The sequence below is a fragment of the Xylocopa sonorina genome, chromosome 13, assembly GCF_050948175.1.
Source record: "Xylocopa sonorina isolate GNS202 chromosome 13, iyXylSono1_principal, whole genome shotgun sequence".
NCBI lineage: Eukaryota > Metazoa > Arthropoda > Insecta > Hymenoptera > Apidae > Xylocopa > Xylocopa sonorina.
In genome coordinates, this window is record NC_135205.1 from 682142 (window position 1) to 694959 (window position 12818).

The 12818-nt window shown below is 46.2% G+C and overlaps 1 protein-coding gene and 1 long non-coding RNA gene across 2 annotated transcripts in view; both read left to right on the top strand.

The window, feature by feature from the left end:
* Window positions 1-5076: 5076 nt before the first annotated feature.
* Window positions 5077-10238, top strand: LOC143430371 (uncharacterized). The gene is made up of 8 exons (XM_076906603.1): window positions 5077-5126; window positions 5228-5465; window positions 5736-6028; window positions 7203-7543; window positions 7586-7689; window positions 8764-9580; window positions 10003-10116; window positions 10177-10238. Exons 1-8 carry the CDS (start codon window positions 5077-5079, stop codon window positions 10236-10238), a joined length of 2019 nt encoding a protein of 672 aa, XP_076762718.1.
* A 1750-nt stretch (window positions 10239-11988) lies between these two features.
* LOC143430118 (uncharacterized) overlaps window positions 11989-12818 on the top strand; it is a 304969-nt gene continuing 304139 nt past the window's right edge. The window contains exon 1 of the long non-coding RNA XR_013102606.1: window positions 11989-12241. This is a non-coding gene — a long non-coding RNA (uncharacterized LOC143430118). The remainder of the gene's footprint in view (window positions 12242-12818) is intronic.

Sequence of the window (12818 nt, forward strand, 5' to 3'; positions counted from 1 at the left end):
TTCACGTAACCAGAATACTGCTTGCGTTGCGTTTCGTCGAATCTTTTTTCCCTACGGTGCTCGAATCTACCCGCTGTCGTTCATTCTCGAATTAAATTACGAACGTTTCTGAGTTCGGGCGGCACCGAGGAAGGGAGGAAGAGGAGCGATACGCGACGTACGAGTGAGGGTTGGACGTTCGTCCAAGTCGTCTGTGGCCGTGCCAAGGAAATCTGCGATTGGCAACGTGTGTGCGCGTGCGGGGTGCGTAAACGTGTTCACGGAACTCGACGGTGTGCCGATCACGAAATCGCGTGAGTTCTTCGTGGCGTCGTGAGTCGTCCGTTAAACGGGCGACCGCCCACGGGAACCGCTTCGTGTTTCGATCGCCGATTTTGTTCCGCGTTCCGAATTCGCATACCCGCCACACGCATCGCCTTCGCCTGCCTTTAGCGCACGATACGAACATGCCGCGCGCTCGACGTCATTTAAAATGAATTGTTTTTTTCACGCCGCAAGACCGAGGGAGAATTCTCGGTCGAGAGAGAAGAGATATACAAGAGAGAGAGAGAGAGAGAGAGCGACATCGTCGTAACGCGAGGGACGATGATGCGCATCCGATCGTTCGAAGTTCTCCTCGTACAGCCCCAGGGTGTTCGATCAGAATAACCCGTTCTCTCTGTTCTCTCCGCGCGTGTATACCATGTTTCCGCGAGAGAAGGAAAGATCTCTCGCGCGGACCGTCACTCGAACATAGGCCGTCGTTGCGCCCGTGTAGCGTCGCAACGTTTCTGGCCTGTGACGCTTGTCCGCGCTTCAGAGATCTCCCGAAGCGAAACTCGAATCGATAATACGCGCGACAAAGGAGAGAGTTTTCAGAGCAGATACGGGAAGATTGGCTCCCCTTTGGCGAGGCTCGAGTTTTTCTTCTACGAGGTGCCGCCTCGGTGCCGCAAGGTACTACTGCCCTACTTCGCGATCATCGAGTGCGTTGGTCACCCCATGTCTTCGTTGTCGAGACGGGACCGCGCGACCAAAAGCCGGTCATCCAGTCCCCGGAAGCGCAGCTTGCGCTACGATCGCATCGTACGCTTTTCCACGCGTGCGTTCCCTTTTATTTCCCGTTCACGCAGCAGAGAGATTCGTGCGGGCGCTAGAAACTCGGCCTGTCCTTCGTTCTGAAGGATCAGGGTAATAAAATCGGGGGAAAAGGAGTCGCTCCGTTTCGATCTCTGCGTGTTACGCGCGCAAGGTTGGGAACCGCTGGAGAGTATAAACGGTTGTTGATCGTTCGCAGGTACGACGATAAAGAGGACGGATGTTAAAGACACGCCGGTAGCTTGGTCGTCTAGCGAGAGTCTCGTATTTTTTCTTTTATATTTTTTACGAATCTTATATAAAAGAAATACCGACACACGAAAGACATTGGCGAGGTGCATAAAACGCTTCGACAAGAACAACAACGAAGAGACGTGCGTGTAGTTTTTTCTTGCCGGTTTCTCGAGCGGTAAATCAAAGGATCGCTCTGTCGGAGATGGACGAAAGTTCTTTTCGTCGTCTGCCGTCCCCGTTCGCCGATGCTCTCTCCTCGTCTTGTATATATTATACATACGAATCTCTTTTTACCTTCTCTCCGTAAGCGAGCTCGATGGCACGAATGAATTTCGTGCGTCACGTAGAGTCGACCTCGGATTAGGTGAGACCCGCTGAATTTAAGCATATTACTAAGCGGAGGAAAAGAAACTAACCAGAATTTCCTTAGTAGCTGCGAGCAAACAGGAATGAGCCCAACACTGAATCCCGCGGTTCCGCCGCTGGGAAATGTAGTATTCGGGACGATCCGTTTATCCCGAGACAACGAACCGCGTCCAAGTCCATCTTGAATGGGGCCATTTACCCACAGAGGGTGCCAGGCTCGTAGCGACCGGTACGCGTTTCCGGAGGATCTCTCCTAAGAGTCGGGTTGCTTGAGAGTGCAGCCCTAAGTGGGTGCTAAACTCCATCTAAGGCTAAATACGACCACAAGACCGATAGCGAACAAGTACCGTGAGGGAAAGTTGAAAAGAACTTTGAAGAAAGAGTTCAAGAGTACGTGAAACCGTTCAGAGGTAAATCTGAGAAACCCAAAGGATCGAATGGAGAGATTCATCGACGACGATACTGGCTCCCGATGGCGCGCGATTCCCCGGTGGTACCCTCGCGGTTCCACAGCGAGCGGCACGCCGTCGCCGGCGAACGTTTCGGTGATGTAGTCGTACACTTCTACCCTGGTAGAACGTCGCGACCCGTTGCGCGTCGGTCTACAGACCGAGTGGGCGCCTGTGGCGTCGCAATCTTGCGCACGCGACAGACCCTTGGTCGCCCGGCCGACTGCGCGACGGTACTCGTACGGTATCGGGCCGCAACCAATCCATTCTCGAATGTATGTGCGTCTAGCCCGCCGCAAGCTCGGTCAGACTACCCGGTGGTACGGACTTTGCGCCGGCGCCGGGCCTGGCCAGCTGTTAGCAGGCGATGTCCTCGGAATGGCCAGGCTTCGAATTACCGGTCGGCGATGCTACTGCTTTGGGTACTCTCAGGAACCGTCTTCAAACACGGACCAAGGAGTCTAACATGTGCGCGAACCATTGGGATTATTAAAACCTAAAGGCGAAATGAAAGTGAAAGTCGGCCTTCGCGTCGACCAAGGGAGGATGGGCCGCGTACCCATGCGGCCTCGCATTCCCGGGGCGTCTCGTTCTCATCGCGAGAAGAGGCGCACCTAGAGTGGACCCGGAACTGGGTATAGGGGCGAAGGACTAAACGAACCATCTAGTAGCTGGTTCGCTCCGAAGTTTCCCTCAAGATAGCTGGCACTCAAAGAGACATACTTGAACATATGTACGATGAGTCTCATCTGGTAAAGCGAATGATTAGAGGCCTTGGGGCCGAAACGACCTCAACCTATTCTCAAACTTTAAATGGGTGAGATCTCTGGCTTGCTTGAACGAACTTGAACTATGAAGCCACGAGATCTCGGATCAGAGTGCCAAGTGGGTCAATTTTGATAAGCAGAACTGGCGCTGTGGGATGAACCAAACGCAGAGTTAAGGCGCATAAGTCGACGCTTATGGGATACCATGAAAGGCATTGGTTGCTTAAGACAGCAGGACGGTGTCCATGGAAGTTGGAATCCGCTAAGGAGTGTGTAACAACTCACCTGCCGAAGCAACTAGCCCTGAAAATGGATGGCGCTGAAGCGTCGCGCCTATACTCCGCCGTCAGTGGCAAGTGGGAAGGCACGCGAAAGCATGTCGGTCCTTCATGAAGCTCTGACGAGTAGAAGGGTCGCGGCGGTGTGCGCAGAAGGGTCTGGGCGTGATCCTGCCTGGAGCCGCCGTCGGTGCAGATCTTGGTGGTAGTAGCAAATACTCCAGGGAGGACCTGGAGGACTGATGTGGAAAAGGGTTTCGTGTGAACAGCCGTTGCACACGAGTCAGTCGATCCTAAGCCCTAAGAGAAATCTTACGTAAATGTGGTGTACTAAAAGCAACAATCTCGAAGGAACAATACACAAAAATAAAGTGAGCTAAAGACACACACCCATTGGGCAAAAGGGAATCCGGTTCCTATTCCGGAACCCGGCAGCGGAACCGTATACCAATCCGGGCCCTCATACGAGTGTTCGTCGGGATAACCCAAAATGACCTGGAGACGCCGTCGGGAGATACGGGGAGAGTTTTGTTTTCTGTATAAGCGTTCGAGTTCCCTGGAAACCTCTAGCAGGTAGATAGGATTTGGAATGCGAAGAGCACCGTAGTTGCGGCGGTGTTCGCATCTTCCCCTCGGACCTTGAAAATCCAGGAGAGCGCCACGTGGAGGTGTCGCGCCGGCTGGTACCCATATCCGCAGCAGGTTTCCAAGGTGAAGAGTCTCTAGTCGATAGATTAATGTAGGTAAGGGAAGTCGGCAAACTGGATCCGTAGCTTCGGAATAAGGATTGGCTCTGAGGAGCGGGGCGTGTCGAGCTTGGTCGGGAAGTGGGTTTGGCTGACGTGCCGGGCCTGGGCGAGCTGAACGGGCCGCTGCTTCATGCATGCGTAACCCGGAATCCGAGCTCGGTCCCGTGCCTTGGCCTCCCACGGATCTTCCTTGCTGCGAGGTTTCAGCGACGGTTCGCTGTAGCTGTCGTCCTCTTCGGCCGCCATTCAACGCTCAGCTCAGAACTGGCACGGACTAGGGGAATCCGACTCTCTAATTAAAACAAAGCATTGCGATGGCCCCCAAGGGTGTTTACGCAATGTGATTTCTGCCCAGTGCTCTAAATGTCAACGTGAAGAAATTCAAAAAAGCGCGGGTAAACGGCGGGAGTAACTATGACTCTCTTAAGGCGGGAGTAACTGTGACTCTCTTAAGGATGCCCGCGGCTCCATCGGCGCCTTCCCTCCGGCTCAGCCGCCCGATTCTTAGGAATCGGACGTTGCCCGGCTCCCACCTCGTGGAGGTGCGGAGGGATGGGGAGCCACTTTACATCGAGTGGCGCCGATGGATCCGCGTGCATTCTTTCGAGAGTCATAGTTACAACGGACGGTGATGCGCAATACAGGCCTCTGGCCCTTAGCCTCTCCCGTCTAAGTCACACGATCTACCTCCTCTCGGTCCCGCTGGTAACGTGGTGTCCTGCAGAGGACCCCACGGCTAAACGGCGTGTGGCGAAATAGGCGCAAGCCGAATGGACCCCTCGGGTTTGCAGCCCGCTGGGTTCATGCCTTCGGGCACCCTTAATTGCAGTGAAATCAAAAAAAGCAAGCCTCGGATGCTGTCGATCCCAAGCAGTGGCGGCAGCGATGGTGGATACCACCAACCAGGGTGAACTTGACCCCCTGGCTAATAAAACAAGTAATCAGGCACCGAATAGAGAAAGTAAAGCATCTGCTCCTGAGCGGTGCCCGTCATGTAATATAGAATTTTCTGGCCGAACTCCTGCCAGCGTTTCCCAACATATACGACGCTGTAATGCTCCGCCCCACCAACCTGACGGTTGCGCGTGTTCTATATGCGCAAATAAATATATAACCTATGCTGGCCTTCGTCAACACCAACGCAGGGCCCATATAGATGAGTACAATCAAGCGGATCTTGACTTACGGACTAAACGTACGCAATCTGTAAGAAGCCAATATACCGATGGCGAAATAAAATCTATCGCAGTAATGGAAGCATTTCTTCCTGATAGAGCAAAGTTAATGATTAAGGACATTATAAATAGGTTATCTAATAAAACAGGACGTACATATGACGAAATTAAAAAGTTAAGACAAAGAACTGTATATAAAAACTACCTCGCTGACGAAATTAAAAAATACGATGCGGCTGATGTGTCTCTTGTATCGTCTATTCCTGAGGAAGCTACTGAAACACAATCGCGTACTTTAGAACACCAAATGGTGCGCACACTAAGTAGCTGTCCATCTTTGACTGAGCCTCCGTACCTTGTGCTGGAACAGGTTGACGCACCGTGCAGCTTAATATCGTCTCGTGATGTGTGTTGTGCTTTGCGAGGCATAAAGGACTTGACCTCTACTGAAATGTCAAACATAATACACTTAATATTAAATAACTCATCACTGGAATGTGTAAGCAATGCGCTTGATAAATATATTAGGAATATCGCTACGTGTTGCCCGCGAAAAGAAAAACTAAAGAACAAACGGAAACAATATAAACTTAAAGGAAATCGGGCTAAAAGAAGATCGTATGAGTATGCGCGATTGCAGAGATTATATGAGACGAAACCATGTCAAGCTGCAGAGCAAGTACTGTTGGGAGTCGAAGCGGCGTCAAATAGTACACCTACGATGGAAGAGTTTGTGGACCATTACAAAAAAGTTTTCGCTAAAAAAGACCTAGGCTGGAAGGCTACAAAATTCAGCAGAACACCAGAAGCTGATCTATCTCAAGCAATCGGTAAAGCGGAAATTATTACCAACCTTTCTGAAATGCGGGAATCGGCGGCAGGACACGATGGAATAAAACGAGAACATCTGCGATCTATGCCTATTAATGACCTGTACGCACTCCTAAACATAATATGGGGTACTAAACATCTACCGCCTGTATTAAAAATCAATCGAACTTCGCTTCTTCCAAAATCCGGTAACCTAAATGATGTGAAGCAATGGCGGCCTATCACTATATCAAGCAAATTAATTAGGCTGCTAAGTAAAATTATTGTAAATAGATTAGAAGGTAAAATCCAACTTGCTCACAGTCAAAGAGGATTTGTTAAAGCTTCATCTGCGCCTTCCCTCCGGCTCTGCCACCCGATTCTTATGAATCGGACGTTGCCCGGCTCCCACCTCGTGGAGGTGCGGAGGGATAGGGAGCCACCTTTACATCGAGTGGTGCTGATGGATCCGCGTGCACGCTTAAGAGAGTCATAGTTACCTGGGTGGGTGATGCGCAATATAGACCTTTTATTAGGTCCTTTAGCCTCTCCCGACCCTAGCTGGTCCTCTACCTCCCATAGGTACCGCCGGTAACACGTGATCCGGTCAGATGGTTGACTTATTGGTTGATTATCTGGCTGAAGCATGTGGCTAAATGAGGTCCAGCAACAACCGGTAAACTGTACCGTAAGTTAAGAGTACAAATTAAGATCTGTATTGTACTGGCTAGATAGCTAGAAATACTGTACTTTGGCAGTAAACAAAATTTTGATTCAGCACCAAGGAGCGCCCGGTTGTATTTTGATGCAGACAATCGCAGATGTATGGACAAGAGAGGAAACATGGGGATTTGATGTATCGATTTCACATTTATTATTAGAAACAAATAATGGACACAGTTAATGATGTCTCGGACACGAGCGAATCAGGTTCCATTTCGCTCGTGGCGGATTTATCCGCTACTGATCAGGGAACCATTGTTGACGCCCTGGCGAGTGAACGGACTACGAATTCGGCCATACCATTTAAAATAGAGTTACCACTCACTCCGAACTCAACATGTAGCTGTTGTCTCCAAAAGGGCATGCATATTGGCCTGTTAAATATGAGGAGCCTAAAATCGCAAATCATCCAGTATCATAAACAAGAATTAATACATTATATTTGCAATAAATGCCTTCGACAGTTTAAAAGCATTCATAATTGGGTATGCCATTACCCGAAATGTAAGGGGCCGCCTGATACCTCGTTACCGTACTCCTATGAGCACTGTGAACTCAGTTTTAATTCACAAAGTGGCCTCTCGACCCATGAACGTAGTAAACATCCAGAAGTTCGGAAACAAAAACGAATGCTACAAATGAAAAGCAAAAAAACTGGTGGTCGTAAAGCGTATGAGTGGACCCAAGATGAAGTTAATCTGCTGATCGAACTTGAGCGAAGGTTTCAGGATAAGCGCCAAATTAATAAAGAAATTCAGAAATTTCTATCATCTAAATCTTGTAAGCAAATTAGCGACAAGAGGCGGCAACTTAGAGCTAAGAGTACAGCACAAGTTGAGTGTTCGAGTTTCGAGTCCGAAGAAGAAATATATTTTAGTGCTAATGAAGACGAGCCACAAGAAATGATAAATATAAGTACAACCGTGAGTGATAATGAGTGGAATTCCTTTATTTTAGACTATATTAAAACTATTGAACTACCAGAAGGCTCAAAATTCGAAAGAGCAAATATTGAATTGGACGCTATATTAACTGAGTTAAATGCAAATGAAGTTATAAATGTAAATATTAAGGAAAGAATAGAGCAATTTATAGATAAAACACTTAAGCCTGTGTTAATTATCGTAGATACATCAAGCGGAAATAAAAATAAAAGCAAAAATAATAGGGCTAATAAACAAAAACGGAATCGAATGAATACTAGGCAGTCATCCGATCCCCACTCAACCAATCATGCCTCTAGAAAGCGTTTTGCCTACGCAAGGTGTCAAGAGTTGTTTAAAAAATGCCCAAAACGCCTAGCTGATTACGCTATTAAAGGAGATTTTTCTTTTATGACGGATAGATCTACTTTACCCCAAGCTTCGGTAGTAGATCAATTTTATAAGAAATTATGGGAAGCAACCAACCCACAGAGTAATTATATGCCAATAAACAGCGATAGGCGAAGCATGATGGAAGTTTGCCCTAATATCTCGGTTCAAGATGTAATAGATAGATTAAAACGAACTAACTTTACTTCAGCAGCAGGTACCGATGGAGTAGAGAGAATTCATCTTGTTAAAAAAGGTACGCCAGAAATCTTAAATAAATTATTTAATATACTTTTGCGATGAGAATATTACCCTCGAGTTTGGAAGATTAACAGAACTACTTTAATTCCTAAGGTTAACTTAGATTTAAATAATGTTAAAAATTGGCGTCCAATTACAATCGGGCCAATTATAGCCAGAATCTTCTCAGGAATTTTGGATAAAAAGTTAAGACAGTTTATTAATATTAATATCCGTCAAAAAGGATTTACTCGTGAAGACGGATGCAGATGTAATGTTTCAATACTTACCGACGCTATTCAAGTAATGAAAAGTGTGAACGGAGGAGTGGTAATAATAGTGGATATTGCAAAAGCGTTTGATACCGTGCCGCATCAAGTAATTCTTAAACTAGATAGAGCAAGGGTTCCTAGTTACTTATGTAATATTATTGCCGACATGTATAATGATTGTTCAACGCGTATTACGTGCGCTAATGGTGAAAAAACCGTAATAAATCTTAAGCGCGATGTAAAGCAGGGAGACCCGCTCTCTCCCTTCTTATTTAACATTGTACTCGATCCATTTTTGAATCAACTCCAGGAACATAATGACGGTATTGAAATAGGAGGTAAAAATTTGTCGGTTCTAGCCTTTGCAGATGATATCGTCCTTCTGGCAAAAAGTAAAGAAGCGGCACGTCGTCAAATAAATACTTTAAGTAAGATTTTAAAGCAGTTAAATATGGAATTATCAGTTCCTAAATGTGCTACATTTCAAATTGTACATAGTAGAAGGTCATGGTATATTGAAGATCCATCTATAATGGTTAATAATGAAAAAATCCCCTATATTGAACCAGACAACACTTTTAATTATTTAGGTACAAAATTTAGCTCCTGGGGTGGATTAGAAAAGAATGTCTCAGGTCCCCTTTTACTTAATGCCCTTAGAAATACTTTAAAGTTAAAACTTAAACCTGCACAAAAATTAGATTTATTTCAAATATATATTCAACCTAAATTTATTTATAGTCTAATAATGAATCCGCCTAGTGCAACTTTACTAGCTGTTTTGGATAGAGAAATAAGACAGGAAATAAAGAATATGTTGCATTCACCAACTTCAACATCAATAGGCTTCTGTTATACACCTAGGAAAGATGGGGGTTTAGGATTATTAAGATTAAAAAATGTAATATTACTCTCACAACTTAAAAGCGGTGTTAAAATGTCTCAGTCTGAAGATGAGATTACTCGATTGGCCTTGGAACGCACTAGTTTAACAAAATTCTACAAAAACGTAGCTGAAAAGTATCAACTAAATTGGCCACCAACGATTAATGAAATAGATGAAGTAATGATAAAGTTGAAAAGAAAAGATCAAAAAGACTGGCAGGAGAAACGTCTACAAGGTCAAGGTGCACACTACTTTGCGAACGATAGGATTGGAAATTATTGGCTGCAAAACCCCAAGTTGCTTCGTGGCTCGCGTTATATTGACGCGATAAGGTTACGTACTAATACTGTAGGCACTAGGGTTGTTTCGTACCAGTTTAAGAAAAACATAGATATCCATTGTAGCAAATGTCACCATACTCCAGAAACACTTGGTCATATATTAGGGCAGTGTTTACGTACTAAGCGGAAACGCATTAAAAGACATAATGATGTATGTGATTTACTGATTAATCGCTTATTAAAAACGGGTATTATTTATCCAGAAGTCTTAATTAATGAAGTAACGAACTTAAGAAATCAGATATAATTTATAAAAGAGGTGATAAACTATATGTAATTGACATTACAATAAGATACGAGGATAAACAATCTTTGCATGAAGCTTATAAAGAAAAAGAAGAAAAATATAAAAATATAGCTGAAGATTTAAAAGTTAAATTTAATTGTCAGACAGCTAAAGTGGTACCTATAGTTGTTGGTTCTAGGGGTGCTATACGTAAAATTACGAGGGATGCATTCACCTTTCTCGAAATACCTCGAAATGACACTCTTACAGCATCCTTAATAGCGTTAAGGTCATCAATCGAGATAGTTAATGCATTCATCGATTATGATTAATCACTCTGTTAATTGCTTAGAAATTATATTTAAGCTAAATTTGTAAATAGTGGAGTGAGTTTGATTAATATTATGGATTTAAAATAGTTCACGGGAACAATCTTGTAAATAGTTAACGCATGGATATTATTATTTATTGGCTGTTATTGTTTGTTAATGTTGCAATTCATCCTTATTCCTCTTTAATTGCTACTTCTAAGCTTATTTCTATATCTATTTCCTTAGACCCTTGATTATCTTTTCTTTTACCTTTTCTACCTTATTCCTTATTTCTATCCTTATTTTTCCCATAGAATTTTTATATTTTTATTATTATTGATAGCCAACGAGGGGCCAACCTCGGAAGAACGACAGACGGTTTTAGTCCGTTACGTAGAACATAGCCAAATGCCTCGTCATCTAATTAGTGACGCGCATGAATGGATTAACGAGATTCCCAATCTGTCCCTATCTACGGGTGGGGGTGCACCGTACACTACCATACGCGTTCGTAGGTGTCGAGCGGCCCGTTGGCGCCTAGTATCCAAGAATAGCGATGGTCCCGGTGATAAGGTCACAGGGTGGATGACGCGAAAACATAGTCTCTCACACTCTAGCCTCGCATCAAACCTCCTAGTGGTCCCCCTGGAATGTGGGATTGTATCTACCCTGCCGGATACAAAACAGGTTCTGCCCCATAGCAGCCCTGCCCTCCCTTCTATCGAATATGAATGGGACGGTTGGAATCTCATACATTGACTCTAACACTTATTCATTTTATTCGTAGATCAAAGTCCTTACGCCGGCTATGAGTCAAGACTGAAAAGGTCCTTTCCTCAAAGAGAGCGACAGGCGGCGATGGGGCGCCGCTGTGTGCAGCCACGTTTTGATTAAACGAATGGGTACTTTTTCTTATACCGAAATGATGATAACAGTGGTGCCGTACTTTCCTAACCCCGGACCGAGGCAGCAGGTCCGTTGGGCGGCTAGGATGGGCTTTGTTATTTTTTCGCATATGCCCTAAGAGGCGAGGTAGCATGCCTGAGCTCTCTCCCGGGGCTAGGTTTAAAGTAATCTGTCCCTATCTACTTTATAGCGAAACCACTGCCAAGGGAACGGGCTTGGAAAAATTAGCGGGGAAAGAAGACCCTGTTGAGCTTGACTCTAGTCTGGCATTGTAAGGAGACATGAGAGGTGTAGCATAAGTGGGAGATGGTAACACCGCCGGTGAAATACCACTACTTTCATCGTTTCTTTACTTACTCGGTTGGGCGGAGCGCGTGCGCCGGTGTTTCGACCCGGTTGCCACGGAATTCTTGAATCAAACGTATACGAGTGGCGTGTGTTCTACGACCGATCGCCGATTATACTCCCGCATGATCCGATTCGAGGACACTGCCAGGTGGGGAGTTTGACTGGGGCGGTACATATGTCAAAGAATAACGCAGGTGTCCTAAGGCCAGCTCAGCGAGGACAGAAACCTCGCGTAGAGCAAAAGGGCAAAAGCTGGCTTCATCTCGATGTTCAGCACGCATAGAGACTGCGAAAGCACGGCCTATCGATCCTTTTGGCTTGAAGAGTTTTCAGCAAGAGGTGTCAGAAAAGTTACCACAGGGATTAATGGCTTGTAGAGGCCAAGCGTTCATAGCGACGTCGCTTTTTGATCCTTAGATGTCGGATCTTCCTATCATTGCGAAGCAGAATTCGCCGAGCGTCGGATTGTTCACCCGCCAACAGGGAACGTGAGCTAGGTTTAGACCGTCGTGAGACAGGTTAGTTTCACCCTACTGATGACTAGTCGTTGCGATAGTAATCCTGCTCAGTACGAGAGGAACCGCAGGTTCGGACATTTGGTTAACGCACTCCGTCGAGCGGCCGGTAGTGCAAAGCTACCATCCGTGGGATTATGCCTGAACGCCTCTAAGGCCGTATCCTTTTTAGTCAAAGGAGGAAACGATATCTCTAGGTGTCTCGAGTGGGTCGAAAGGCTCAAAACAATGTGAATCTACTAGGTGGTCGGTCGCGTCCGCGCGATCGATCATCGCACGAACCCGAATTTGCCGTACGGGCGTTTTTGGATCCGTCGTCGGGATTTCACTGAACGACGGCCGCGGCGCTCTAACGGTCGATCATGGGTACACCAATTTCGACGTTGAGACTCGGAATCGTCTGTAGACGACTTAGGTACCTGGCGGGGTGTTGTACTCGGTAGAGCAGTTACCACGCTGCGATCTGTTGAGACTCAGCCCAATGCTTGGGGATTCGTTTTGTAAGCTAAACGAGACCCCACGACTCTCGCGATCTCGCGAAGAAAGAGGGAGAGAGAGAGTTAGACGAACAAAATAAGAAAAGCAAAAGAAAGTACAAGCCGCTGGCACTTAGTGTTTAATCGCGGGACTAATATTTACGTCTATGTTTCCGATTTCGCGATTTCCTACTTTGGACTCAGCCGGAGATACCGAATCCGACCTAATTCCCTCGTCGCATCTAGTTAAGCGGACTTGGACAGCACGAAGGCTGTGACCTTGAGGTCGCGCCAAAGTCGTGTTCGCAGGAGCACACTCGGCCGCGGCATCGCGATGAGGCCTGAGGGTGGCCGTC

Coding starts and splice junctions, on each gene's coding strand:
- LOC143430371 (XM_076906603.1), top strand. CDS start 5,077: ATGAGTACAATCAAGCGGATCTTGACTTACGGACTAAACGTACGCAAT. Junction 9,581..10,002: donor GAAACGTCTACAAGGTCAAG/GTGCACACTACT, acceptor CTTTGCATGAAG/CTTATAAAGAAAAAGAAGAA. Junction 10,117..10,176: donor TGGTTCTAGGGGTGCTATAC/GTAAAATTACGA, acceptor ACACTCTTACAG/CATCCTTAATAGCGTTAAGG.